Here is a 26,901-nt window from a genome sequence, read left to right on the forward strand (position 1 = left end):
GGCCTTTGCTGATTGTGGCCTTTTTTTTTTTTCTTTTCTTCTTTTTTTTTCGGGTTGAGTACTTGGTCTATGGTGGCGCAATTCTTTTGGGACCTCGGGGGGTGGGGTAAATTGTGCTGTTTCTGATATATACGGTTTGTCACGTAGAGTGGTAAGCTTGATAGAATGTGGCGTGTCTTGTAGACTGGAACTAGACAGCCTCGACAGAACTGATACATGGGTTGTTCAAGTTGTGGTTTGTGACAGCCAGACATATCCGAGACGCCGAGGTGCACAAGACTCGCTCAATTGTCATGTCATCAACATATTATTTTACTATATTGCGTTTGAGCCCGTCACACCAGATAATTACTGCCCCCCTAAGCCTTCAGGGCCTTCACCACAGCCTCGCCAATGGCATGCGCCGAGGCTGGGTTCTGGCCCGTGATGACATTGCCAGAGACGACGACCTTCTCGCCCCAGGGCTCGGCGGCCTTGACGTACCTGCCGCCCGACGCCTTGTCGAGCTCGGTCTCGAGCATGAAGGGCATGGCGCTGCTGAGCTGGACCTGGTCCTCCTCGGCGTTGCTGAAGCCCGTGACCTCCTTGTCCTTGAGCAGGTGCGTCCCGTCGGCGAGCTTGACGTTGACGAACACGGCGGGGCCGTGGCACACCGCCGCCACGACCTTGCCCTTGGAGGCGAAGTCGGCGATCAGCTTGATCGAGGTCGCGTCGGTGGCCAGGTCGAACATGGGGCCGTGGCCGCCGGGGTCTGAGGGGAGGGGGGGGTTGTTAGTCCGGTATCCTATGGCAATAAACAAGGACTCGCTATCTGGATTGGGATTGGGTGGGCGCTGTACGCACAGAAGACGGCGTCGAACTTGTCTGCCGCGTCGGCGAACTCGGAGAGGGGCTTGGTCGTCTCCCAGAGGTTCTTGTGGTTGTTGAGGAAGTTGACGGAGCTCTCGTCCTTGAACATCTCGACCGACGAGGGGTCGAGCGGGGCGACGCCGCCCTTGGGGGACGCGAACTCCAGCTCGGCGCCGGCCTTGACGAAGACGTCGAAGGGGTGGGCGAGCTCAGGCTGAGGGGCGGGGAGGGGCTTCAGGTTAGTGCTGGGCTCTCTGCCTCTGCGAGGCGGTCCTGGTTGGTCCCACGGGGAGGACGGGGAGAGCTTACGAGGTACTATTCACCACACTTGTTAGCAAGAAAGAATTCGGAACTGGTGTTGTGTGTGCGACCATATTCGAGGGGTCCCTGTTCCGGGTACATTCCTCGTCATGGACGCTCAAGGTGGGAGAGGAAATCAAATATCATACCCATCCGGTAGGCTTGCCAGTGTTACCCATCTGGTCGTGGGAGGTGAGGACGACGAGAATCTTGGGAGCCATAGTGTCGGTGTTGTGAAGAAACTTGTATAATTGTATAAGTGGTATGGTATTGTTGTGAGATGTGTGTTGGTGATGGACTGACTGACTACCTTTTTTTCACATGCTCGATACAAAAACGCCTGGGATCGAGCTTCTTATATACACGCATAGCAACCAAATAGTTCCCATCCATTGATCGGAGATAAAACCAGATCGCACTGCTCTACCCATTGGTAAGCCCGATCGACCTATAACCCACACGCTACAGCCCACTGGGGACCAAAAAAAAAAGCTGTTGGACCGAGGCAGTCCCGCCCTGCCAGGCTTGTTCACCATGATGCGCATCAATTGAGGATCGGGCAGAACAGCGAGTCAAGCCCCTGGCCCCCTGCCCGAACCGTTGCCCCGCTACACACCAAGCAAGCAGCCGCTGGAGCTCGAGGAGCTGCCCCGCGTGGCCGTCCTGGCCGTCTGACGTCAGGACGTCGTTCGGCCGGCCCGCTTTTTGACTTTCTTGGTATTATTATTATCCTGCCACCGTCTATATGACAGCCAAGACACTGACTGTTTCGCTTTCGCTTGCGCTTCCGTCTGGCCTGCCCACATTAATGTGTACTGTAGATGTGTGCCTTTCTGGTCTTGACAGTTCACGATAACGATCCAATTCTTGCCTTGTGATGTCTCTTTATTCTACTTCATTAGAGTAACACACGGACACAAGCTGGCACGTCCCTCCAATTCTCGACTTGAACATGTCAAACCCCCCTGCGCGTACTGCCCGGCTGAGACGCCGGCCTCAGCGCTAAAGACGGACGTCCATGCCTCAATCGAAAGGTGTGTAAATTACAGTTCACCGAATGGCTGGTTGCGTCGTAGCCGATCAACTGCCAAGTGCCAGACCATTGGCGCCCGTTGGGGGACATACCAAATGTGGCCGAGAATGTGTGTTGTATTTGCAGTCATATTGAAACCTATATACATGTAATCCTGGATATTAGGTAGAGGTATAGCCCATGTATGCCACCGTAGTTTCGTGGGAACATCGCTCATGTCGTCTATAAAAAAAAAGCCCAGTGCTTTGGACCTTTCAAGTGTATAATCCCACAGGCCCAACTCGTAAACATCACATCGTACAGGCGATTCGTTTCCTTCATGTCCACATGTGGTTTCTGGACAGCCGTCGCGACTGGAGCCACAACGGCCTCGACTCGCCCAGGTCCCCGCTGCCGCCGCCGCCGCCGGTGTTGTTGGTGCCAGGCATGCCGCTGCCATTGACATGCGACTCGAGGTCCTCCTCGTCCTCCTCGCCGATCCTGCTCAGCGCGTCGTGGAACCCGCGCGAGAAGTCGTCGATCTCAGGCGACCCGTACCGCAGCGGTATCTCGTCATCCCCGTCGTGAGGCGTCGCGTACGCCCCGTGGTATGCCGCCGCCGCACCACCAGCACCGGCGGCAGCTCCCGCCGCGGCGCCACCCGCGGCCCATGCCGCCGGGTTCTGCCCGGGGTAGTGGTAGTCGTTGTGGTGCGGCTGGTACTCGCCCGTGTGGAAGACCGTGTTGCGCGAGTTGGGCCCGTCCGTGACGTGCGTGATCGTCTTGCCCCGGACGCTCGCCGCGCCTCCCCGCGACCCGTCGCCGTTGGGACTGCCCCGCCCGCCGCCCACTGGCGCGAATCCCGCCCCCGACATGGGGCTGACATACTGCGTGTCGCCCGGCCGCGGGCCTGGCCCGCTCCGAGTGTTGCCTGCCGCCCGCCGCCGCCACAGGTAGATCCCCGCCGCTATGAGGCCCGCGAGAACTGCGACGCCCGAGATGGTCCCGCCCACGATCGCCCCCGTGCGGTTCACCCCGCCTCCGCCGCCGTCTGCTGCTGGTGCTGCGGTGCTGCCCGCCGTGCTGCTCGATGAGGTCTCCTCCGAGCCGGAGGAGGTTGGGTCGCTGCTGCTCGTGGTGGACGGCACGAAGGTGAGTGTGGTAGTTGAGGACGAGGCGTCAGACGTTGTGTCGGTGACGGACCCCGTCGATGAGGACGAGCCGGAGGATGATGAGTCGCTTCGGGTGGCCGAACCGAGCGTGGTTGGTGTGGCGAGGCTGCTGGGGCTCTGCGTGAAGCTGATGCGCTCACTTGTGAGTGAGACTGGGGCGGCCGCGCCTCCCGCGCCGGCTAAGACAGATGTTGCCAGATCACTTGCTGTGCCGCACCCAAACTGCGAGTAGCCCCCCTCGAAGATGTTCTTGTAGCAAACATTACTGCCGGTGCATGTGAACACGTATGGGTTCACCTCCGTCTGTGGCCCACTGTTGGGGTCGACGCAGCCCGTGAAGACACCTGAGGTACATGTCTCCTCCCCGTTTGGACAGCATCCCACGGCGCCGTGATCTGCGTCTAACACACAGTGGGACCCCGCTGAACAGGTCGCAGGCAGGTTTGGGTCACCTCCTATGTAGCCGCATATCGTGTTCGTATCCTGTCTTCTGAGGAGCTCGTTCAGTGTGGGTAGATCGACCGGTGGTGACGTTGGAGCGGCGATTGGTGGGTACGCAACAACGTTTAGTGGCCGGTACGGAACTGATGTGGGTGTCTGACGAGGAATGTGTGCTGAGGTCGCCCCGAGGAGGCTAGAAATGATGAGGAGGGCTGTTGGCTTGGGCAGCCTGACGAAGATGTCTTGGAACATCTTTGCACAAATTTGTTTATATGCGTTGCCGGGGCATCGAGTGATATCTTGGTGGCTGGGGATTGGGATTCCAAGCGAGAGTCTGAGTAGAACAGGTTGCCGGCGACAAGTTTACCAATCGATACAGTAACGGATGTGTCTCTGTCAGAGAATGAGAGGAAAACAGAAAAAAGGACAAGAAAGGACAAGCGAAGGTGGGAAGTGGTCAGAATAGGTCCAACAAGTAAGCAGGCTGGGAAAGCGGGCGAGGCAGTGAGGAATAAAAAGAGTGGCAGCGTTGACAGGGGAGGATCCGCGATGGCGCATCAGCAGGGATATTGCATATGCCCATCGAGGGTCAGGCACACACCCTCCCGAACACGCAGGTGCACAAACGCACAGGGCTGCCGATGGTGGTACAGGGGTCCAAAAGCTTCCAGGACCTGGGGGCCATAAGAATAGAGCACACGATCGCTACCTGTACTTTAGTAGTGTAGATCTTGCGGAAACGCCCAAGAGGCCTAACATCCTTAATTGTCTATCGTGTTGCCGCCGGGCGGTCCTATTCAGGAATGGACACAAGAGAGGGCCCAGTGCAAAGGGTGAAAGGGTCGTGCCGTCTGTGCGAAAATGACACCAGGGGCTTAGCGGCGGTGGAGTAGGCTCGCTGGCTTGCCGACGGTGCATTGTGATGTTGGCCGTCCTGCCATGTTGGCAGTCGTGAAGCTAGTCGAGGCGCCCGGCGGCGACAATGGATTCCACTTGACTCCATCTCGTGTTGCCGCTCTTTGTGAGCCAGAGCGGAGCGAGTTTTTCCAGCGCGTACAGAACTCTCATTGTGTACAGAATGTATCCACACAGGCGCCCATCGACCTCCAGCAAAATGGGGGGGGGCCGTAGGGTCAAAGTTGTGCACGATTCCGCCGCAGCGGTTTGACGCAGATCTGCAAAGACAAGACAGCAGGTCGGGTTCGAAGAAAATAGTCTGATGGTTCGAAGGGGGCCTACCAAATGCCCCTGCACGGCTACAGCCAATCGAGGGCCTGACGTTTCGCTGTCAATGTGCTACTATCCGTTCTCACAGCCACACTGCCACACTGATCAGTGATGGCTTGCAGACGCAGGGTGTGACTGCAGAGGTGGCGAAGATGTCCCCTGCTGCTTTTTATAGCGAGCAGGCTGCGGCTAGTGTCCCCTCGCGCACCCTCCAAACAGTTGCCACGCCCTGCACGCCAGGCACGCCACGGGCCAAAGCCGTCTACCGTTGGCGTCTTAGTGCCTAGGCCGTTGTTTCCTGGCGGTGGCACCCGAGATGTATAGTATAGGTGATCCGGGGACAGCACACGGCCAAAATTGCATACACGAGCGAGTCAACGACCCACGAGAGCCGGATGGTCTTGCGGGTCTGTGCCTCACATAGACTCCGATTCGCGTGTCACATCCTTCGTGATCACCATGGACCTGCAGGCCGGTACGGGATCTGATAATCGCCAGATACCGTACGGAGTACTTGCCAGGCTTGCCAGGTAACCAGGCTCATGTGGTATCCAGGGCTGTTAGTGACTTGCCAAACGGCAACCCGGACCGATGCGACGTTATGATGTCAGCTTCTTTGGAGACGCTCAAAGGGTCCAGCTTGGCCAGTATAAGAGCTGGAGGTGGCCTCCAACAGGAAGCCTCCAGCAAAGATGTTGGTGCCGGAGCATTTGCCACTGCCCGGATGCCTCTCCATGCGGAGATCCGCATTGGCTCCGGGGAGGATCGACCGCACGAGATTGGTGCCAGTCAAGCCAGTCTGCCAGTCTTGCGCCCCGGTGGTGTGAATGTGCCCTGCTGCGGCCTCGGCAGTCGACGAGCCGATTCTATTCTCCGGGAGGCCGCACTGCACAGCATGGCGGTTTCCTTGGTCAAGCTCGCGGGACACGTCACATCCAGCGAATAGGCTTCCAGATATATTGATGCCTACCGTGAGGGCAGCGTTCGCTCGTCCGACAGGGTTTTGGTGAGCAAAGTGGCTGGCATTCTTCTAGGACCCAGCCAAGCAGCTGGACGATTCTGGTGGGGAAGACCCTCAACCTGCGGCCAGGCTGCTGGGCATGTGCTGGTCATTAGTTGTCAGGCTGTCCGACAGCCTTGATGTTGATAGCTTGCGAAAACCTTGATCATGTTACAGGCTGCCAGGATGTGTTGGTAGAAAAAGAATCGCTCCATGCCAGCCTGTAGGCTACCGACAGACCAATGTATTTTGGGTTTCTGTAATGGATGTCTGTGCACCCCGAGGTTATGCTTCTAGCATCACCCATTTATGCGTCATGTGGCCATGATTACCCGTCTGGGTCGACCGGAATCCTAGATAGGAACATTCTGTGGAGTTGCACGGCAGTAATGCATGCGTCGTGAGCATTGTCTCTTGCGCCACGGACATAAGCCTGTACACAACCATCGTACCGACTCGACAGTTGTGTCGGGATGCGTTGCAGATTCTTTGTACGTGACGTTAAAAATACCGGCCGGATCGCTTCAAAGGTCACACTAGGGGCTGAGGCTCCACCCCTAGGTAGCCAAGCAGTCTCTGTTGGCCGATGGGGATGGCGTTGGGTCTTGAACAGCGACAGGTTGTGGTGCTTTCGATCTCGTATGTGTACCGGTTGGTTTCTCGCGACGTACAGAGACGAATTATAAGACGAAAGTCACCCGAAGGCAGTAAGACGTTGCACCATGGGCCATGCAGAGGCCGTGTAGCAAGCACACGGCACAACAGCCGAGCACCTCGAACAGGCCAGGCCGGTCTGTAGGTTCATCCAGTGGGACACAAGCCCGCAACAGGTCATCCAGGGGGCTGTTAGTGATCCATGTAGGTAGTTCATGGTGCGATAATTCAGGGCTAGTGCAAGGAAGGCGGTTGGGAGTTGCGACGATTCGGAGCACCGTTGGTGTTGTTGACTAGAATAGTGTAGCTGACTGCTCCTCGGGGAAACACTGAGTGTATTTTTGTATGCTGCAGGTTGGTGTAAGTGGCCACCTGCGGTAAGCTGGCCGGCCGCTTGTGGCCGCTCCTGAGATTTCTGTTTCCGAGCCTCGAGTTTCTTCGGCACGGCGGCATTGTTATTACAGTAGCCAGCGTTTGTTTCAGGATTCTTGGCCTGGTCGTGTTCCTCGCAGGCCAGTGGTTGGGGTCGATATTGGTTCGATACTGGCAGTGCAGGCAAAGCAGGCAGGCAGACTTGTCGTGATGCTCCTTTTCATCCTCCGTTGCACTAGCCGTGGTCAACGGCGTGGTCGACGGTAGGACTGAGACAATGCAGCCACAGCTAGGTCGTCCAATTGTGTTGCTGAAGTGGTGTTTGACAGCGGTGGAGGGCAGAGGGCAGGTGGCAGGCATTGAAAGCGAGACAAATTTAGGCAAGATGGGATCTAGCTGAAGACCGCGTCGAGGCCAGGAAGCAGGGGTCCCTCTTGTTCAAGGCCAGGGCTATGGGCTCCTACCAGGCCGGCGGGGTCCCTATCTACGCCCTGCCTGGGCAGGTATCTAGCCCCTGGGAGATCTGGGGGTAGGGGGGACCAGGCGACCAAGGCTCGTGGTTGTGGGGTAAAAGCCTGTGTCTAGAACTTGCTTCTTATCTCGAGTTCAAGCCGCTGCAATTCTCCTTCTTCTGTCGTCCTCGAGGCGTCGAGCTCTGTGGCAGTATTGGTCCCAGCACAGAATCTCAATTGGGAAGCCAGCAGCAGCATGCCTATACGCGTCAAGTCGCGTAAGCCAGCCGGGGCTGATGAGCCCCCACGCTCGCCCTCGCCAATGGGCCAGCGGTTTGACTTCTGCAAGCTGCCTGATATCCAGGATGATGACTCTTTCAGGGACATGATCAAGAAGCTGTCAATGTATGTGTGATGTGTGGCCTGGATGACACCCCCATTGAGTTCCCTGCAGTCTGCAATGCTAACAAGTCTCTTGTTGACAGCTACTTCAATGCCGTGGTTGTCCTCCCCGTCACCTTCGAACAATTGCGCACGACCAGTGCAGGCCAGGGTCTGCGGACCTTGGTCGAGCATTTGTCCATGGAATGCTCACATCCTGCCATCGTTAACGCCCTCTTGTAAGTCAATTGACTCCGATGGGTCTATCTGCAAGGTCTGGTCCACAGCATGCATATCCGGTGGGGTATCTGGGGCGTACCGAGCGATCCGCACAGCTCCACATATGGGCCTGCATGCACACATGTCTTCACGAGACGAGGCAAGACCTACTCTCTCCTTACTACAGCTCACTGATCAACACATTACAGGGCTTTAAAATGGCATTATGGCGCTGCCACAGAGGACAAGGGCGTCAACGAGGCCCGGGCCAATGCTGCTGAAATCGTGGCATGTGAGTCGCCTACTCCACTTTTATGTCAACTAAGAATTGATATCCTCGAGCATAACCTCATTCTGCGCCACTGCTAACCTGACATCCACCCAGGGCGGTTCCTGACCCACCTCTCGGAGAGGGAGGTGATGAAGTGCTGCCTCTACGAGATCCCAGACCCGGACGACACCATCGGGGACTCGTCAGGGGCTCGCGATGAGGAGAACGGCCGCCAGTCGCACGAGGCCGACGAGAGCACCGCACTGCTCGCCCAGAGCCTGGCTGGCACCGTCAACTCGGCCAAGCAGACCCTCGCCCACACCGGCAGCAAGAAGCGGTACCAGCTGCTGCAGTCCATCTCGCGGCTGACCATGTCCTCGGATGACGACGACGAGGTCGAGGAGGAGGACCCCACCAAGCCCTTCGTAACCCTCAACGCCCTCGAGATTGCTGCCGTTGCCGACGCCAAGCGCTTTCTCAGTCAGCATGTCGTCCAGAAGATCGTTACTGGCATTTGGAATGGCGATATCATTTTCTGGGACAGTGTGTATTTCCCACCACCACGGATCCAATCATTAGACTAACATACAACCGCCAGGACTGGCTGTCGACTCGGAGAAACGGCCGCGGTTCTATAACAAGGCAACTGCCGATCCGTTTTCTCGCCTCCGGGTTCCCAAGTACCTGAAGTCTTTTGAGGTCATTTTCTTCATGATCTTCTTATTTCTGTACTACTCCGTCCTGGTCGAGAGAAACCCAGAGAAGATCAGCGTCAACGAAATCTTGCTCTATATCTGGTTCTTGGCTTTTGCTTACGATGAGCTGAGCGAGTATGTCGACGCTGGGTCAATCTTCTACGCCACCGATGTAAGCTTGCGCGGGCCATTTACATGTCTTGTGATGGATTGCTTACACCATATTAGATATGGAACCTATTTGATATCACGATGATTTGCATTGGCTTGATCTTCTCCGTGTTGCGTAAGTCTAGGGTCCCTTTGCGTCTGATCTCATTCTAACACTGTGCAAGGAATTGTTGGTCTCTCAAAGCATGACGAGGATCTCATCGGCTTGTCCTTTGACGTCCTGGCCCTCCTGGCCCTGTTTATGGTGCCACGAGTCTGCTCAGTGCTATCTCTCTCCCCGTACTGGGGCACCCTCATCCCTTGTCTGAAAGAGATGGGCAAGGATTTCGTGAAGTTCATGGTTCTTGTCTTTATAGTCTATCTCGGGTTCTTGACGACTTTTACTCTTGTCGCGCGAGATACCTTCGTAAGTCATGGCGCAAATCCTATCGCATCTGCCAACAAATCCTGAGGATACTAACAAATTTCTCCTGTCAGACACTTCCAGCAATGACCATGAATTTGGCCAAGATCTTCTGTAAGTATACCTCGAGCACTCCGTTGGCAAGCTACGCTGTGATGGGACTTGAGAAATTGCAAGCAGATACTAACCTACCCGCCCCCTCAACCAGACGGCTCAAGCTACATCGGCTTCGACATAATGAACAAGATCGACCCCTTCTTCGGCCCGCCCCTGATGTTCATCTTCGTAACCCTCTCTTCCATCCTCCTCATGGGCTCCCTGACGGGTATGCTGTCCAACTCCTTCTCCCGCGTCATGAGCCACGCCCGCGAGGAGTACCTCTACGTCTACTCGGTCTACGTCCTCGAGGCCTCCACCTCCAACCGCCTGACCCACTTCTACCCGCCCTTCAACCTGCTCGCCCTCGCCATCTTCCGCCCCCTGCGGCTCTGCCTCCCCTCGGACAACAAGTTCCGCGCCGCCCGCATCGTGCTGCTCAAGGCGACCCACCTCCCCATCGTGGGCGCCATCCTGCTCTACGAGCTCGTCAAGGGCAAGGTGAGCAGCGACGAGTTCAACGGCTTCAAGGGCCCCCGCGGGCTCGAGGGCCCCGGCCACCTGGGCAGCGGCGGGTCCGCCGCGCAGCGCAGGGCGTCCCGCGCCAAAGTGCGCCCGGCGTCGGCGTCCTCGGCGGCGTATGCGCACCAGCGCCGCCCCGGGCAGCCGGGCGAGCTGCTGAGGCCCCTCTCCGCGCCGGCCATTGGCGTCCCCGCCCCCGACCCTGACATTGCAAACGACGACATGGACGCGCCGACGGACATGGACGTCAAGATCGCGGAGCTGAGCTCCAAGATCGACAGGCTGACCGAGATCATCCTGACCATGCAGAAGGAGAGGAGCAGGGATGTGAGCCAGCACACTGAGCCCGCGGCTTGACCTGACTTGGGCCGGGGGTGGGGGTGAGGGCTCCGTACGCCTTTGGGCGGTCTCGACCTATTCTGTTGCACATGTTCTCGGGATCTTGGAAATTGTCTGGTAGGATATGATTGATGGGTGCTTTAACGAGTGTGATCCATGGTTGCGTGTATGCATTTGCATTTTGAGTTCTGGTAGTCTGCGTTTAGCATGTCTCGAGATTGGTATTGCATTATGCATCTGGTAGTTAGCAAAGTCAAACATGTTCTGATTTCCCTACGAGTCTTCTCACTGCTCGCAGCGTGTAAGGCTGTCCTTCAAATCCTTCCGCCCTTTCAAGGATGCACTTTCTCCCGCGTTTCTGAGCCCCACCCGGCCGGCTGCCCTGCGGCTCCAGCATCGATGTGGTAAACCGTCTGGGCAGTCTTCACCTTAGGAAAGGACAATATCCAACAGGATCACCTACCACGCGCTAATCCCCTCTGGGTCAACCTCGTGCGAGACAGCCTCTTATCTCGCTGAAGACCATGTGTGAACCTAATACGGGCTGACCTGATACAGGGCAACATTCCTCGCAAATACTCCTTGTAAGGTAGCCTTGCGTGGGATGTGTGTAGGTCACTATATACTGCACTGAGGCCACAAGTTGGCCGCTAACGACTTGTGGTGAATTTTTCAAGATGTTATTGTGGTTATGTGAATGCTTCCTCCCCATGCGTGTCAATAGGCACACAAACAGTCTACAGACTAGTTGTCCAATGTCAGAAGTATGAGATTGCTTTGAACCAACGACCATGTACAGTCCATTGCAAACGAGAAAACCTATGGCTTGTCTGAGAAATTGTTCGGCAAGAAGTAGTATCGTAGTTCGACTCATCACTCTTATAATAGTCAGGACAGTTATCAACACTTGGTCCATCTTCAGCTTCCCGCTTCTTCGTGGTCTTCTATGGGGGCACTTCTTAGCGACTCGTAACTGATGTCAGGTGGAGGGGGGGGGGGGGTTACAGTCACTCTCTTCCTACCGTCGATTGCAACTTGAGTTGAGTGGGTATCATCTGTATTTCTGCCATCGCTATAGATAAACCATAAAAGAGACTTTCCTTGCAGTTCCATGACCTCACGTTTCCGATGAACCTTGTACCGCTCCCGATTCCCATAGTCCACCTCCCGTCCTGTTCGTTCATACATCGACCCTTCACGGCCCGTACAACCCGTCTCGGAAACTGGTATCATCAACGTGCATTCCGCCATCATCAGGACCCATCCCTGCCGGCCAACAAAGGGTAAACGACAAGCATGATATATGTCCTTCGTTGACTGTCTCATGCGGGTGTATAAAAACGAAGACATGATATACTGAAATCTTCAAACGAAACTAAATGATAGGATCCCTTCGAACAAAAAAGGAAACGCTGAGGAAAAAATCGAACAACAGCAAAGGCGAGGCCAACTCCGACCTTTCGAGCCTAGGTCACAGGTCTTGCCCACTCTCCCGAGATGGCACGACCTCTGAGAGCGCACATGCTCGGGGCCAGGCGACGCTGAAACCGGGGTAGACATCGAGTAGTTGTAAAGTCAAAAGTGAAGAACCGAGGGGAATCGGGCCGACCAAAATGCAACAACATTCCGGGTATTTTTTTACGCCAGGGTATATCCAGCCGGGTATTTTGACGCAAGAGTTTCTAAAAACGAAGACATCTAATGGTATGGCCCACCAATAGGACCGGGGTATCCAGAATTCGTAGAATGAGCAGTGGAAGGACGGCCGCTGTCGGCGGACTGTCGGGTATTGTGGCGGGGGGTGACATCGCCAGGCTGGGCGATGCCGTTGGGCGTCGGCTTGTGTTCGGCGCCGTTGCCGAAGGGACGGTTTGGCCAGGGGCTATCGTCGTCGGGTAAGTTTACACCGCTGTCGTTCCAGGGGTTACGTTCAGCATTAAAGCTGCGGGTTGACTCAATGGAGATGAGAGAAGATTTGGACACGTTGCTCGAGCCCTTGAAGAAGTTGCTGGCAGAGTGAGAGCTGTTCTTGCGGCGGTCCAAGAAGGACGAGATCGACGACATGCTCCCTGGCTTGCGAAGCTTGTCGAAGATTGTGCTGCGCTCCCGGGCCACTTCATCGCCGAAGGCAGTCTTCGTGGGCGAGTCAGTAGCGACTGTTGTCGGCGCGTGCTGCAGAAGCTTGGAGTCGAAGTACTGAAGGGATTCCTCAAAAGTGTCCGACTTGGGCCTTGGCATAGATCCTTTGATGATGGTCTCTTCGACACCCGCAGTAGCAAAGCACCCGTGTAGAAGCTCCATAGCATCACGTAGACCGCCAGCGTTGTTTCGAGTGAAGGTCCACAGTAGGGTGACTGTCGGTTTGCCATCTTCGGTAAGCTCCGTTGCGTTCTGATGAACAGTCAGGTCAACCTCGTGTTGTGCCTTGAGCTTCTGCACAACTTCGTTGACAAATTCAGGAGACTCCAGGTACTTGATCAGAGCTGGCGTTCGGGCCAGAACAAGCTCGTGGTTGTCGGGAACCATGCCCTAGAGACAGTTAGTAAATATGCAGATGAGACATAAGCTTGTGATTCAGTGCATACTAAGAACTCATCCACACAGAGAGGCACCTGCCACTGAGGACCAGTGAAGGTGACCTCGTCGCTGGCCTGCTCAGTGCTTGGGAAGATAATCTTGCAATTCCACTTCTTTTCCATGATTGCAATGTCCGAGAGGCGAGCGAGCAGCTGACGGTGGTACAAACGGTCGACAGGAACCACCTGAGAAGTGAACTCTGAGTCGACACGATCGACCATCTCCAAGATCTCGGACTTGACGAGCTCGAGGTTCTGAGCATTTCGCGCAGGGGTGCGGCAGATGACATTGTCCAGCGTGTTATCATCATCTTCTCGGATCATACCATCTAGGGACGTCAGCTTATTGACATCCTAGACCTGGCCAGAATGTTATGCGAGGGACTTACTGCGCTCCTGAGCGTTGGAGAACTTGACGAAGACAGAGTGCTTCTTCATGATGCGCTGGATGTGCTGGCCACCAATGCCGATGATCCGCTTGTGGTACTGGTCAGGGACGTGGAATGAGATGGACGCCGGCATCTCCTGTTCCACAAGGCCCAAGCCCTGCTTCATCGAGTCGTAGGAAGAGGCGTTGACGTCGATGTTGAAGTTGTACTCGCCGAAGTTCTCGAACATGATTTGTACGTTGCCTATCCCTCTGGTTAGCCGAAGCTCCAATCCTCGTCATGCGCGGGGGTTCAAGTCGTACTCTGTCCCATGATCTTGTTGATCTTGCCGTTCTTCTTGCCACTGACAAACTCCTTGTGCTCATTCGCCAGCTCAATCTTGACCCTGATGGTGTACTGTGTCTGTGTCACAAATTTGATCTGGGAGATCACGTGTAGGGCTGCCTTAACAGCATCGTCAGAGCCATCGATGGTGAAGGACAGGCGCTGGAACGAAATCTCGGCGTCAGAATTGGCACAGATGTCCCCAAGCATGAGCCTGATGTCGTTGTCCTCAGGCAACCGCCGGCCATCTGGCTGGGCGGCCCAGAACCCACTGTAGAACTGGCCAGCCTGCAATCTCGTCAGTCGAGCCCCAGAGAGCATATTTCACTACTAGACTTACAAGAGACATAAGCTCCCGCACGGTTCGCTCAATGTGTAGATTCTCGGTGGCCTGGATCCGCACTGGGGTTGACCGCGATCCCAAGGGAGGAAACTGGATGTAGCTTCCATTGGCCTCGACGATTTTTCGCACCTTGTCCAGCCGAGTCAAGAGAATTGTATCGACCTTCTCCGGTGGCATTGGAACATCCTTGACGTAAAGCCTGCACCGGCTGAGCAGATCATGCAGCTTGATCTTGGCGAGCTCAATCTGCCGAGGCTTGTCTCCGGTGATGATGATCTCGTTGGGATCCCGGGCCGATGCGTTCTTTGGACAGTATCGGAAGTACCTCGAGTACGGCGGGGGGAAGTAGATAGCAGTGCCGGTAGCAGATTCGATCAGCTTGATGTTCTTCCTGTTACGACCGCAGATTGCCTGTTGCAGGGTAAAGTCCATGTGGAACATGTCAACGATGCGACCCAGCTGCCCAGAGAGTTAGTTAGTCGAGATCGTCTTGGAGGTCGGCGTTGGTAGTGAGTCATACCCACTGGTCAATCGAGACCAGAATGCGCGTCTTTGCGTGTTCCGAAGACAGAATGTCGCCGTAAATGGCAACCCGCCACCGTTGATCTCTTCGAACCTCGACATCACCGTTCACACCATCCACGATAGGGGTGAGCTTGGGGCCGAGGAGGAAGATGTCGACACCGCAAAAGGCGGAGATCTTGTCGATAGTCTCGGTGACGACGTGCTTCAGTGAGCCGGCGTTGATGTCGGCGACCATGTCACCGTCAATGTCGACGGTAGTGCAACGCTGTTGGGGTCAGTCGAAGGGTTTCCCGTCAAGACAGCAGGGAAGTAATGCATGATGCTGGGCGTATACACACCAGAGACAGAGGGGTCTCGTTCAGGATCTTCTCGCGGGTCTGCCAGACCAGCTCGTGGGAGCCGGAGAGGCAGACGGTGGTGACCTGGCCCTTGACGTGCTTGGGGATGGTCGAGATGACGTGGGCCTCGATGGGGAGGGGGCTGGTGGTGATGTCCTTGCACATCTTCCTCAGCTTGGCGAGGTTGTCGGTGTGGACGGGGAGCTCGTAGACGGGGACATCATCGGGAGCCTCGGCAGGATGTGTCCAGCGCAGGACGGCGTCGGTGGTGGCATGCAGGATATCCTCGGTGTCGGGGCCGGCCAGCTCGGAGGCGAAGGGGACGTTGAAGGCATGGTGTATGATGGAGTCGCCGATCTGGGGTGGAGTTATGGGGGAAGCACCCTGAGGCGCCATCTTGTGGTGAGGATGGAGACCCTGCATGGACATGCCACCGAGATTGGGCCTTGAAGACATGCCAAAGGCGGGACTCATCCGCTCTGACCAGTTTCTCATGTTTGCTATCTTGTTCATGGCGTTCATGATGATGTCCACATGGGTAATGACGAGGCCACACGGCAGCCCGGGTCGAGACTCAGGGTCGGGGGGTCGAGGTCCTGGTCGGGTCGGGGGGGTCGGGGGGCTGGTCGAGGGCGAGGGCGAGGGCGAGGGCGAGGACGGGTGACGAAGACGGGTGACGAGGACGAGGACAAGGACGGGTGTTGAGGATTGAGGATTGGGGGATGGGCGGGCGTGGCGGTGGCAGAGACGGAGGTAGAGTCTGCCGCTGCAGCTGCTGAGGTGAGGGCAGAGAGGATGAGAGAGATTGGGGGGGTGGTGAGGGAGGGGGAGTAGTTCCGGCAGTCACGGGCTGGGACTGGGCTGGGCTGAGCCGGACGGAATGACGGAGTCGGGAATGGCGTTAAAAGGGTGGTGGGAGGGGGGCGGATGGGATGGGATGGGATGGGACGATAAAGCCGCCTTCGCGCCGCAGGAACAGAAGGGAAAAGGGGCCCGAAGAGAAGAGAAGCACCACAAAACAATTGTGTGCTCTGTCTATTCCACTTGCAGCCCGGTCGGCAGCCAAAAAGGTGGGAAGAGGAGGGAGAATGAGATAGGAGAGAGGATGCGTGTGCTCGAGGACGAAGGAATCAGGACGGGAACCCGGGAGCGAGGCAGGCGCAGTAAGCAGAGCTAGCTAGCTCCCTGTAGCACCGATGCAGGTATGTGCCTTACCCAGGTGGGTAGTGAGTGAGCGCAGCACGTTCGAGACAACAACACAACACAACACGACACGACACGACACACACACGACTAGACACGAGGCAGCGCAGGGCCGGGCAGGGCGAAGCACACAACCACACACAACCTTTTGGCGGGAGGGGAACAGGGGGCACAGGGCACAGGGCACAGGGCACACCACAGGGCCATGAGAAACACGCGCTGGCAGGCTGGGGGAGGGAGCACCCAAACTGCCAACATGTACTGTAGCAACCAGCAGCGGCAAAGCAACCGTAACGGTGAGCGTGACAGCACCGGCGCCCGCCTGGTCAGACCAGGCCAGCCAGTACCTAGGTCCTGGGTCCTGTGCGTCAACCTGGATTCTGGACTGGGCAGTGGCTGAAGCGGCGGCAGCAGAGGGGCAAATGCCTGGCCTGCAGGTACCTAGGTAGCATCGGACCACTGTTTGCCAGGTAGCGCGGGCCCTGCTCAGCGCCAACCAGAGGCCAGTCCGCGCGGGCCAGGGAGGCATCTATCTGCCCAGGGCTAGGTAGACCATCAGCCCTGCCTGGTGGGGAAGTACGCCAGGCGAGGAAAAGAAGCTGCATATGCCCCCTTGACTTTGACCACCCACACACAACCTGACACCCTGACACCCAGACAGACACCCAGACACCACCCCAGTCCCCAATCCCAACCCCCGTGCCCAGCTGGCACTGAGCGATGTGCCAAGGTGGGCCCTTTGTTGGGCTGGCACTGTGGACGAACCAGTCGGGATGGGAGCCAGCCTGCCGTCAATCAAGTCAGTCAGTCCAGTTCTCCAGCACGGTCGAGTCGAGTCCAACTGAACTGGCCGGCTGACTGGGAATGGAAACTTGAACCTTGGCCGGACTGGCCCGGCCAGCCAGCCAGCCCAGGCCAGCTCCGTCCCCGTCTAACCTGATGCAGGGACTTGCCCACTGATAGATTGATCGTCGGCACTGATGGACGACTGACAGGACTCGTGGGCTGGCCATTCCAGCAATCCGCTTCTTCAACAACGAACGAACCCACACCTCGCCAGTTCGCGGGGCTGCCCGGCTGCAGCAGGCTGCCTACCCTGCCTGCCCTGCCTGCCCTGCCTGCACAGTACGGGGCCGGGGTCCATCTTGGAAATCGAAACGTTGGCAGACCCAGCGCGACGCCAATCCTGTCTGGACGCCCACACAGCCCAGAGACGGCAGCCAGGCGCAGGGCTTGGAAACGAAATGACGACTGCATGGGTCTATCCGTACCTCCCAGCCTTCCATGCCCACTCCATCACTGCCTGCAAGGCCAGCAACAAGCGAGGGGCACGGCCACTGCAACGCCATCCACCCCGCCCTGGTAACCCACGACCGATCCATCCTGGACATGGACAAGCAGTCTGGCCGGTCTGCCGTCTGCCGGCTGCAAAGGCTGCTCAAGGGGCCCGAACAGGCCAGCACAGGATGAGAACAGCCAGATCCGTGGATCGATTGTCTGATGATTCTGTGTGCCAATCTCAAGTCAAAATGCTCCCGGCCAAGGGGGGCTAGCATGTGGAAAAAGTGACAAGTGACTATTTCGGCACCGACTGAGACATCGCAGCCATACGCAGTACGCACCTATGCTCTCCCAACCTGGTTACACGCGCAATTCGACGCACGGTTCCTCACACAGGCCAGAATCCCCACAAGGGCCACAGGAGCAATGACTTCATCCCATCTTCTCCGTGCAGAGACCGCGACGCCAGATGCCAGACACGCCAGGATCTCGGCTCTCCGAAAAGCGACGAGCTGTTCCAAGACCGCCCGCGTTCGACCTAGCAGCTGTCAAAGGCAGACGACCGGTGCCAGATCGCAGTTGACTTGGGACTGGGCTGGACTGGACTGGATTTGGATGGTTGTCTCAGACAGTCCTTGCCCGACTCGAGAATCAATCCCCTTCAGCTGCCAACTGTGCATCCTTCGCAGGTCACCATCGGCTTGGACAGGTTTCACGTGAGCACAAGCTCAGCTTTCTCGAATCAGCCGTCGTTGGACAGCCTAGCTCGAGAAAAAGCACCCCACCCCACCCACCCACACAACAACAACATTAACCACGCACCACCTAACGCACGCGCCCGCATGCTCCCACAAACTAACAGAGGAGCTCGCTCGCTCGACCGGATTCGCTCGCTCTGACCCGTCAGCCTGTCCGCCGCCGCCGCCGCCTCGCAGGAATGGAATCTTCTGCCGATAGAATCTTGCCCTCTCCCGCCTGTTCTCCGTTTGGAACCGCGCTGGCTTATTACTCGCTGATTCCCTCCCACCATTTTTTGCGCGGGGTGGGAAGGCGGTCACTTCCCTTCAGGAACGTATCTGCCTGCATGGTCAGCGCTATGCTCCGGGTTGTCGCGGAATGTCAGGCCGATTTTTCTTCAGCAACTCAGCAACGACAATCGAGGTAGGCGCCGTCCGTCCGTCAAGAACCCCCCGAGCTTCTCTTGGCTCGGGGTTGATCGACTGCCCACTTTTACCACAGTAGCCCAAGTGTTACCGCATGTGGGGAGGGAGGCCTAACCCGTTTTCTGCCACCGGGCCCAGCACGGGGAACGCGACAAAGAGCCCGCCCCATACTCCATTTGCGATGGGTACGTCTCGCTCCCTCTCCATGCGAACAGAGAAAAGCTTCCCGCACCCGCACTATTCCGGGTTCAAACTAGGGGCGAAATGCTCGCTCCTGTTGCAACGGACGGCTACCTGCCACTGTGAATCTGATCTACTGCTATTCTGTGCAACGCCCGCCCACACTACTCACCGCTCTCGACTGGGGACCAATTTATTAGAGTTCGGAGCTGGTTTCGGCTGTCTACCGGTAGTCGTGGCCCAGGTGACACCTGCGCGCCCACTGGAAATAAACTCCGATCCCCGAGTAGCTAGCCTGTGGGACCCTGGGGCTCCTTTCGCGGGACAAGAAAAGAAAGAAAAGAAATTATTCACTGCCGCACTGAGGACCGGAGAATAGTTAATCATGCGAGGGAGGGTGTTTGTGCGGCCCTGGGCCGACTCGGACACTAACAACTTTCCTGATTCGAGGCTGAGTGCCCGGTCACCAGATCTGAGCCGGCGGGTCCCTTGGATAAGAGTACGACCTCTTTGCATGTGAGAGCGTGCCCGTCCGCTTGCTGTGGTCGGGGCTTGGCTGCTGGGGAACCTGCTGAAGAAGACCAGGTCCTTGCGGATTTCATTAATCATACCTATCACTGCTGATAACTCATGTGTCCACCGCGTGGCCGCAATATGGATAACAAAACACTTGGGCGTTGCTCACTGCCAACTTCCTATTATATCGACGTCTCTTAGGATCACTGTGTCTCCGGGACAACCTTTTCCGGGACAATTCGATGTTGGAGAACCCCTCGTGGGACAACCGCCCTATGGGAGAATATTCCATAGATGAACCTCCAGTAAAATGATGTTGTAGGAGGCTGTGCGATACTAACTTGCCATTTTTAAGATGTATTGCTTTTGAATTGTTTGTTGTACGTGACGACTGAATGCCGAATCGCTACAAGCTGACCCGCTCGCGAGAGCCACACACAAGGCCACAACGCTGCCTCAGACAAGTCACCGCTGGACACCACCATGTGCCCGGTGACTGAACAAATGTACTCAAAGCCTAGTGTGTGTGAACATGATCTTTTCATTTTGCTACCAAAAAACAGCTCGGCCTGTTCCACAGGTCGCTTCATCTGTACATCTCTCTGGGAGCACTCTCCAAGTAGGTCACAGCTCCATCATCGCCGACCTCCCCAACCTGCTCCGGATACGGCCGGGCCTCGTACTCTGGCCAGGGACGTACATACTGCTGCTGCTGCTGAATGTGCTGCTGAGGAGGAAGAGGGGGAGGGCGAGCGCTATACGGGCGAGGCGGCACTATCGCCTGCCGGTCGTCCAGTGGGATCGGCGCACCGTAGCCGCCTGGGACGGGCTCGGGCCGCACGCTGGACATCCTGACTACCTCCGGCCTCAGGGCCGCCTCAGGGCGCACCGTCGTGGCCCGGACTCGATACTCTCGCGGGGCATCATCTGCTGGTCGTCGATCTTGTACACTCCGAACTTCGTAATAGTCATCGCCGGCTTGGCCGGGGGCCGCAGGTGGGTACTCCCGCTCGCGGTAGTACCGATACTCAGGGACTGCGTACTCTGCTGGACGGGTGACCACACGGCGCGTGGTAGCATAACCCGAGGGAGAAGCCGGTCGGTGGTAAACAACCTCCTCGTCATATCGCTGGGGCCCCGGAATGACAGAACTGGCACGAACTGACGGGGCAGGCCGCTCGTAGATGATTTCAGGCTCACCGTAAGCACTTGCTGGTGCAACAGAACGTCGGATCACCGTTGTTGACCTAGGCATCTCGTAATATTCTTCCCGATCATCATAGACCGGCCGTGGAACGACAGAGCGCCTGGTTACCACGCCCTCTGGTCTCGGGGCGGGATCCAAGTACTCGTGGCCAAACTCGTCCACGTGCACGATTCTTGAGCGCGGCAAACGTGGAGGGCCCATGACAGCTGGTGAGCGATCTTCGACCATGACGGGCGAGCGAGACCGGCCACGATCCGCCACTTGTCGCACTACAGTTCGCGGAGCGTCTCGAACATCGTAATATGGGTACGGCCTCTCGACCGCAGCGCGTGAAACCGACCTGATGGTCTGCACCTCACCAGGCGCGTATGGATATGCTGGTGCTCCGGGTGGAGAGCGTCGTACGTAATGAACAGCCTCGGCAGGACGGATTCCATCATGGTAGTCCCTCTCATACCTTGGTGGCTCTGCCACGATCATGGGGCGAGAATCTTGGCGAGGGCGCGGCCCGCTGGGACTACTATACCCCGAAGGAACTCTCTCATCCCTCAAGACTCGTGAGGGATAGCCGTGTGGAGAGGCAATCTCCACAGGCTCCTCGACGCGAGACTGATCAAAGCCTGGCTGTACTGGTCGCTGCGCCTGTCTCTGCCGCTTGTTGGGCCTCGTAAACTGGGGCGCAGTCAGAGGAGAAGGAGACCGCGGTTCCGGCTTGATATAAGGCGATGGCACAGCATTTGCAGCCATGCGATCAGCCTTCCTCTTGTTCTTCTTCTTGCCTTTCTTGCCTGGCTTGCCGCCCTGTGGGGAGCTCTCCGGACTCGAGCCATTGGATCGATCGTTTCTGAGCGCCACGACTTGCGCAGGGGTCGCTTGAGCTGGTGGGGCGTCAGGTCGGGGCACTGGGGGTTGTCGGGCAGTAGCCAGAGGAGAGACATGTGCAGGCTGAGGGGCAATAGGAGACAGGTTGTGCGCACGAAGAATCGGCGACTGACGGCGACCAAAGCTTTGGTCGATCAGTTGCTGCGCGACAGACTCGAGATGGTTACGGCCCGTTTGTTGATCACCACCAGCCTGGCCAGAGTCTCTCGAGCTACTAGCCTCCCCGCTCTCTTGTGACGAGGTGATTTCCATTGGCACACCGGCTGCGCTCCTTGTAACCGCGACTTCTATGCCGCTCTGGTATCCGCCCGAGTACATCGCAGGATTTGGAGGGCCGGGCACTAATGTTTGCTGCGCCCTGTGCTGCTGAGGTTGAGTTGCATTTGCGCTTGACAGGGCAAATGGTGGCATAGCGACCGCAGGTCGGTGATCAGGCACTGGGCTGGCTTCGATGACCATGGGAGGCTCGTAGTGGGAATCTTCGCGGGTCTGGGCGTCTCCAGAGTCTTCGCGGTCGGGCAAGCGATGCGTCTGGTGGGATTCAGGCGTGTCGTGTTTGCTAGAGTAGAAGGTATCATCGTCAGGAGAATCACCATCAGTACCGCTTGCATTAGCTGCTAGATTTGCATCAGTCTGTTGAAGAGCAGAGGTCTGGACCAGCTTCAGGGCCTTCATGAGAACGTCAGCGAGATCAAAATCAACCAGAGCTTCTGTTGCATGCGAGTTCTTGGCCGCGCGATGCTGTTGAAGTTGCTCGCTGAGCGCGCCCTCGAGTCGCTTCCTTTGGAGCTGTAGCTCAGCCTTGATCAGGTCGTCAGACTTTGTGAGCAGCACGGGATCAAACTGGGCGCTGCCCGAAGGCTCGCGGTATTGGGCTGGCACAGCAGCCTTGGGGCCTGTCGGGACACCAGGGATACTGTTTGTGTGGCCAGAGGACGAACCATGACCAAAGGTGATGTTTGTAGCAGTATTCGCGTTCGCGTTGAACGAGCGCAAGTTGTTTGCAATCTGAGACCCGCTGACCGGGCTCGCCACTTTTGCAGTCGTGGATCTTGGGCCTGTTGGCACCTTGTTCATCAACGCAGCCGGACCAAGTGGTGCTGCGGAGGCAAGCGACCCGGGACTCCGGGACTCGCTGCTCTTCTTCGCAGCAACCAAATGCGCCGGCACCTTGATCCTCGGGTGGGCGCCCGACAGCACCTCATCCCGAAACCGCAAGATGCGTTCGTACTCTCGCAGCTGATGCTCCTCCTCTTCTGATAGCGCAGTTGGAAGTTTGGTCGCCATTGAAGGCACTGGATTTGATGGCAGGGTGTTGACAGGACCCTGGGCCATCGTGATGGAACGGCTTTTGTAGGTGGTTCGGACAGGCGCAAAATCAGAGAATTTCTACTTTGTGGCTTCAAGAAGGACGTGCATTAGCAAGGCGGACCCGCGATACTTATACACCGCTTGAGCAGTACCGTGTGCAATGGGGCAAGCTAGTACGTGTATCGAGGGTCGACAGGTTTATGTTGATGGATCCTAGGAGACATCCGGGCTGTTGCCGAGCTGTCTGTCCTCCCTGGGTGCAGAGCGAAGTGTGCACAGAGCGAAATTGCAACTCGTCTGACGAGCTCGTTTTGGGCCAGCGATCGCTTACGTAAGGCTTGCTGGTCGCAGTCCCTGTACCTCCTCCTGTACCTTCTGGGAACCTGGGAACCTGGCATGTCACAGAGGTGGAAGGCACTGACTGACTGCCCATTGCTGCTTTCAGATGTCAACAAAATCGCCCCTTTGAAGGCTACTTTATTCACATCTGTCTTACTGTCTGCGTCACAAATCTCACTAGACTTGGAAGATTTCCTCTTGATTTCTTTCATTATTGGGTGACTAGAGCCCGATGCCTTCAAGGGTCTGGGGCTGAGCCTGGGTTGGCAGTGACAGACTGGCAACAGCCGGCCTGACTCAATTCTAGAATTCCCTCTAGTCTGGCTCTCAACAATCACCCTCGTCTTTGTAGACATCATATAAGAACGGCTGGGACATGAGATTCCATCTCACGAGTCCGACTCTCACTAAGAGACATTTTTCAACTACACCCAACTTACGCCACAACAGCAACTTCAATCTCAAATTAACACACCCCCTTCCGCTTCTCAATACGCCCGTTTGCGCGAATAGACAGTTGGCCGCTGCACATACATCTAGCAACACTCAACACATTATCAGACGCTTCCAAGCATCCATCTCCAGGCTGACAACAAGCACAATGGCATCAAAGGACCAAGAACCTGTGGTAAATGGCGCCACAGCACCAAAGCAGGTCTTCTTCTTGTAAGTCGGCACCCTGCAAAGTCGATGTTGAACAGTCACATTCTGACACGCACAACAGTGACATAGACAACTGCTTATACCCAAAGAGTAAGGATGACCTCTATGTGTCCGAAACACTGTTCTGATAGCAACACAGGCGCAAAAGTCCATGACCTTATGGCAGATCTTATAGACACCTACTTCCAGAAGCACCTCAACCTGCCCAGGGAAGAGGCAGTGAGACTACACCAAGAGTACTACACCAACTATGGACTTGCAATTGAGGGTCTCGTACGCCATCACGAGATCGATCCTCTCGAATACAACGCCAAAGTTGACGACGCGCTCCCCCTGGACGGCGTCATCAAGCCGCGGCCGGAGCTCAAGAAGCTGCTCGAGGACATCGACAGGAGCAAAGTCAAGCTGTGGCTCTTCACCAACGCCTATATCAACCATGCCCAAAGGGTCATCCGCCTTCTAGGGATTGAGGGCATGTTCGAAGGCGTGACGTACTGCGACTACTCCAAAGTCCCGTTTACATGCAAGCCGCACAAGGATGCGTATGTGAAGGCCATGAAGGATGCCGGAGTTGAGAAGTGGGAAGACTGCTTCTTCGTTGGTAAGTACCACTTCACTCGTCCATATAGCTTACGTCAAAGACATATCAGCAACCACGGTTGCTGACAGAGAACACAGATGACAATTACGGTAATTGCGTCAAGGCCCAGGAATATGGATGGAACACAGCACACCTTGTCGAAGACGACGTTCCGGTCCCCAAGACGCAAGCATCAAAGTACCAGATCCGGCACCTAGAGGAGCTGAGAACCGTTTTCCCGCAATTTTTCAAGAAGGCTTAGATAGATATAGCAAGCCTGTAGATACACATAGAGATACCCGAATTAGATCTTACTGGGACCAAGAACGAATTGTATGGTTGCCTAATTGTTGACTGGGAGACTGATAAACTAATTGTCCTGTGCGAAACCTTGAGGAGCTCCGCATTGTGTATGTGTTGCTTGTAGTGTGCCGTTCTCTGCTTACTTTGATGCGCTCTATCGAATTGCCATTTGATGCTTGTCCAGCAAGTAGTAAACGCCAAGCTGAAGATAGGTTCATGTCATGCATTGGATAAACTCAACTTGATCTCTGTAGTAAATATGCTTCACAATTCTGAAGATGACCTGATCCTTCTGAGCGGCTATCTTCCTTGTGGGTATCCATGGACCTCAACGCCGTATTACGCCTAGCCTTTCGAACGCCAAAAACATCGCCAATCCCGTGCCTATCCATGATGCATTTTTCTCCTGATGCCCGCAGAACCTCAGGGCCGCTTTGTACCCCGGATGACCTGGTCCAACTGGGCCTGAACCTCGTTCATCTCGCGGATCGCATCCTGCCGCTGCGCGTCCGCGACGCGTAGTTCCTCCTCTAGCTCCTTTATGCAGCGCTCCTGGGCCTCCGCGTTGTTCTCAAGCCCCGGGAGCGAGGATATGATGAACTCGATCTGCTGTTCCTTCAGCACCAGGTCGCGCGCAAGCTCAACCTGGCCTGCCTTGAACTCTTCGGCTGGGATTGGCGAGACTGTTCCGAGGGATCATTAGACGACAGTTAGGGTAGGCAGATGGGTCATGGATTGTTCGGCCGAGGCTCACTTTCTTTGCGGTCCTCCTCCGGCTTCACCTCCCTGACCTGGTCCTTGGGGCCCAGGGTTTCGCGATCGTGGTATCGATGGAGGAAATGGATGCATGCGACGAATTGTTGCGCCAGCTGGGGTTGCGGTTAGTACACTAGGTCAGAACTTGGTGCGATCTGTGACTTACCTGATCAACAGCATCCTGGAGCTGGGTCAATCGGTCGCCCATGTTTGCAAGCTTCCCACGAGAAGTCAGAGGGCGTTGCTGTCGGGGCCCGGTCAAGTTGTCGGGCGAGGAAGTTCCCCCCACGTACCAGGTAGTCTGGCAGGGGTGTTGGAGTGAGGGTGGCCCTAGCTCCCTAAGCTGCGTGCTAGGTACGGTACCTATCCCGTACCGAGGCAGGTTACCATGCACTTGGGATCGATTCGGCAACGATTAAAATCCAAGCCCTGGAAAATCACCCGTGGCAGAACTCTCTGAACAACAGACATGTCACGGTGATGTTAACTATCCCACGTCATGGGCTGAGCGCTCAGCAACTCCGCCTGCTGGGACGCGTAAAGACCACACAATTGGCCAGGATACTGAGCCCATTGGCTTCACCATGGACGCCCACCAGACTCAACTCGACCCTGATCTACCCAGACCCGCCGACCAACAACCACCATGACCTGCCCTCCTTCCTGGCATACGCAGACAGGTCAGGACTCGACCCAAAGTCTACCCTATACGTTGGCACCCATTACGAGTACATGGTCGCGCAGGTTCTCTCCAAGTATGGCTTCTACCTGAGGAGGGTAGGCGGCCACTCAGACTACGGCATCGACCTGCTGGGGACATGGACGGTCCCGTCCTCCAAGGAACCGCTGAGGGTGCTGGCGCAGTGCAAGGCGATCGCGAGGAAGTCGTCGCCGAATCTGGTGCGCGAGCTGGAGGGCGCGTTCGTCGGCGCGCCGGTCGGGTGGAAGGGCCACGGCGTGCTGGGCGTCTTCGTCACCGAGAAGCCCGCGACCAAGGGCGTGAGGGACTCGCTGGCGCGGAGCAGGTGGCCCATGGGGTTCATCTCGTGCACGCGGGAGGGGCACGTCCAGCAGATGCTGTGGAACCGCAGGGCCGAGGAGGAGGGGCTCGAGGGCCTTGGGGTGGGCATGCGGCATGCCGGCAAGGACGGGGAGGCGCAGCTGTCGATGCTGTGGAAGGGGCAGCATGTTGTTCTCAAGGGCTGTGAGCAGTAATCCTGCATTCTCATCCGGAGGAGAGAGGAAATGATCACGTCGAGGGGTTCAAAACTGAGCAATCCCTACTGGAACACCAATTTGTTCCACGCCTGAGTCTTGTGCAGCAGAAAATGCATAACAATACATTGGGCTTAGATATATGCCATGAGTACTAATTCAAAGGGCCTCCATCTTCCATTGTCACAACCCGGGTCTCAAAATAGTCTCTCGTCAGGGACTATAACCACG

The 26,901-nt window shown here is 56.6% G+C and overlaps 7 protein-coding genes across 7 annotated transcripts; 3 read left to right on the forward strand and 4 right to left on the reverse strand.

Moving 5' to 3' along the window:
* Positions 1 to 1,953: 1,953 nt before the first annotated feature.
* On the reverse strand, positions 1,954 to 5,198 carry KVR01_002808 (uncharacterized protein). Its single transcript, XM_044788842.1, has one exon. It carries the CDS (start codon positions 4,024 to 4,026, stop codon positions 2,500 to 2,502), a length of 1,527 nt encoding a protein of 508 aa, XP_044647823.1. The 5' UTR covers positions 4,027 to 5,198; the 3' UTR covers positions 1,954 to 2,499.
* Positions 5,199 to 6,451: 1,253 nt separating this feature from the next.
* KVR01_003832 (uncharacterized protein) lies at positions 6,452 to 10,855 on the forward strand. The gene is made up of 9 exons (XM_044793696.1): positions 6,452 to 7,884; positions 7,965 to 8,099; positions 8,289 to 8,371; positions 8,465 to 8,893; positions 8,949 to 9,217; positions 9,274 to 9,331; positions 9,381 to 9,622; positions 9,694 to 9,733; positions 9,828 to 10,855. Exons 1-9 carry the CDS (start codon positions 7,736 to 7,738, stop codon positions 10,592 to 10,594), a joined length of 2,172 nt encoding a protein of 723 aa, XP_044648847.1. The 5' UTR covers positions 6,452 to 7,735; the 3' UTR covers positions 10,595 to 10,855.
* Positions 10,856 to 11,618: 763 nt separating this feature from the next.
* On the reverse strand, positions 11,619 to 16,754 carry KVR01_002949 (uncharacterized protein). The gene is made up of 7 exons (XM_044792575.1): positions 15,072 to 16,754; positions 14,729 to 14,998; positions 14,206 to 14,667; positions 13,844 to 14,153; positions 13,542 to 13,784; positions 13,162 to 13,481; positions 11,619 to 13,105 (listed from the first exon to the last, which is right to left on the reverse strand). Exons 1-7 carry the CDS (start codon positions 15,591 to 15,593, stop codon positions 12,275 to 12,277), a joined length of 2,958 nt encoding a protein of 985 aa, XP_044647964.1. The 5' UTR covers positions 15,594 to 16,754; the 3' UTR covers positions 11,619 to 12,274.
* A 3,183-nt stretch (positions 16,755 to 19,937) lies between these two features.
* KVR01_003700 (uncharacterized protein) lies at positions 19,938 to 23,079 on the reverse strand. Its single transcript, XM_044784189.1, has 2 exons — positions 22,967 to 23,079; positions 19,938 to 22,903 (listed from the first exon to the last, which is right to left on the reverse strand). Exon 2 carries the CDS (start codon positions 22,836 to 22,838, stop codon positions 20,001 to 20,003), a length of 2,838 nt encoding a protein of 945 aa, XP_044648715.1. The 5' UTR covers positions 22,839 to 22,903; positions 22,967 to 23,079; the 3' UTR covers positions 19,938 to 20,000.
* Positions 23,080 to 23,233: 154 nt separating this feature from the next.
* On the forward strand, positions 23,234 to 24,766 carry KVR01_003257 (uncharacterized protein). Its single transcript, XM_044788386.1, has 4 exons — positions 23,234 to 23,819; positions 23,878 to 23,906; positions 23,956 to 24,417; positions 24,495 to 24,766. The coding sequence occupies exons 1-4, from the start codon at positions 23,530 to 23,532 to the stop codon at positions 24,656 to 24,658; spliced, it is 945 nt and encodes a 314-aa protein (XP_044648272.1). The 5' UTR covers positions 23,234 to 23,529; the 3' UTR covers positions 24,659 to 24,766.
* Positions 24,767 to 24,908: 142 nt separating this feature from the next.
* KVR01_003161 (uncharacterized protein) lies at positions 24,909 to 25,707 on the reverse strand. Its single transcript, XM_044793604.1, has 3 exons — positions 25,622 to 25,707; positions 25,454 to 25,568; positions 24,909 to 25,382 (listed from the first exon to the last, which is right to left on the reverse strand). The coding sequence occupies exons 1-3, from the start codon at positions 25,661 to 25,663 to the stop codon at positions 25,123 to 25,125; spliced, it is 417 nt and encodes a 138-aa protein (XP_044648176.1). The 5' UTR covers positions 25,664 to 25,707; the 3' UTR covers positions 24,909 to 25,122.
* A 228-nt stretch (positions 25,708 to 25,935) lies between these two features.
* On the forward strand, positions 25,936 to 26,670 carry KVR01_002099 (uncharacterized protein; the record flags this gene model as incomplete). The annotated part of the gene is made up of 1 exon (XM_044793713.1): positions 25,936 to 26,670. One exon carries the CDS (start codon positions 25,936 to 25,938, stop codon positions 26,668 to 26,670), a length of 735 nt encoding a protein of 244 aa, XP_044647114.1.
* Positions 26,671 to 26,901: the final 231 nt, after the last annotated feature.

Source organism: Diaporthe batatas (genome assembly GCF_019321695.1).
Source record: "Diaporthe batatas strain CRI 302-4 chromosome Unknown Contig00003, whole genome shotgun sequence".
Taxonomy (NCBI): Eukaryota; Fungi; Ascomycota; class Sordariomycetes; order Diaporthales; family Diaporthaceae; genus Diaporthe; species Diaporthe batatas.

What these genes read in the sequence shown, in the direction of transcription:
- KVR01_002808 (XM_044788842.1), bottom strand. Translation starts at nt 4,026, where the DNA reads ATGTTCCAAGACATCTTCGTCAGGCTGCCCAAGCCAACAGCCCTCCTC.
- KVR01_003832 (XM_044793696.1), top strand. Translation starts at nt 7,736, where the DNA reads ATGCCTATACGCGTCAAGTCGCGTAAGCCAGCCGGGGCTGATGAGCCC. An exon ending in ATGATCAAGAAGCTGTCAAT is followed by an intron (nt 7,885 to 7,964) that starts GTATGTGTGATG and finishes TCTTGTTGACAG; the next exon opens with CTACTTCAATGCCGTGGTTG. An exon ending in TGCTGCTGAAATCGTGGCAT is followed by an intron (nt 8,372 to 8,464) that starts GTGAGTCGCCTA and finishes ACATCCACCCAG; the next exon opens with GGCGGTTCCTGACCCACCTC.
- KVR01_002949 (XM_044792575.1), bottom strand. Translation starts at nt 15,593, where the DNA reads ATGAACGCCATGAACAAGATAGCAAACATGAGAAACTGGTCAGAGCGG. An exon ending in TGGTCTCGATTGACCAGTGG is followed by an intron (nt 14,668 to 14,728) that starts GTATGACTCACT and finishes CTCTCTGGGCAG; the next exon opens with CTGGGTCGCATCGTTGACAT. An exon ending in CTCCAACGCTCAGGAGCGCA is followed by an intron (nt 13,482 to 13,541) that starts GTAAGTCCCTCG and finishes TGACGTCCCTAG; the next exon opens with ATGGTATGATCCGAGAAGAT.
- KVR01_003700 (XM_044784189.1), bottom strand. Translation starts at nt 22,838, where the DNA reads ATGGCCCAGGGTCCTGTCAACACCCTGCCATCAAATCCAGTGCCTTCA.
- KVR01_003257 (XM_044788386.1), top strand. Translation starts at nt 23,530, where the DNA reads ATGAGATTCCATCTCACGAGTCCGACTCTCACTAAGAGACATTTTTCA. An exon ending in CCAAAGCAGGTCTTCTTCTT is followed by an intron (nt 23,820 to 23,877) that starts GTAAGTCGGCAC and finishes CACGCACAACAG; the next exon opens with TGACATAGACAACTGCTTAT. An exon ending in GGAAGACTGCTTCTTCGTTG is followed by an intron (nt 24,418 to 24,494) that starts GTAAGTACCACT and finishes CAGAGAACACAG; the next exon opens with ATGACAATTACGGTAATTGC.
- KVR01_003161 (XM_044793604.1), bottom strand. Translation starts at nt 25,663, where the DNA reads ATGGGCGACCGATTGACCCAGCTCCAGGATGCTGTTGATCAG. An exon ending in TCCAGGATGCTGTTGATCAG is followed by an intron (nt 25,569 to 25,621) that starts GTAAGTCACAGA and finishes CCGCAACCCCAG; the next exon opens with CTGGCGCAACAATTCGTCGC. An exon ending in GGAGGAGGACCGCAAAGAAA is followed by an intron (nt 25,383 to 25,453) that starts GTGAGCCTCGGC and finishes CCCTCGGAACAG; the next exon opens with TCTCGCCAATCCCAGCCGAA.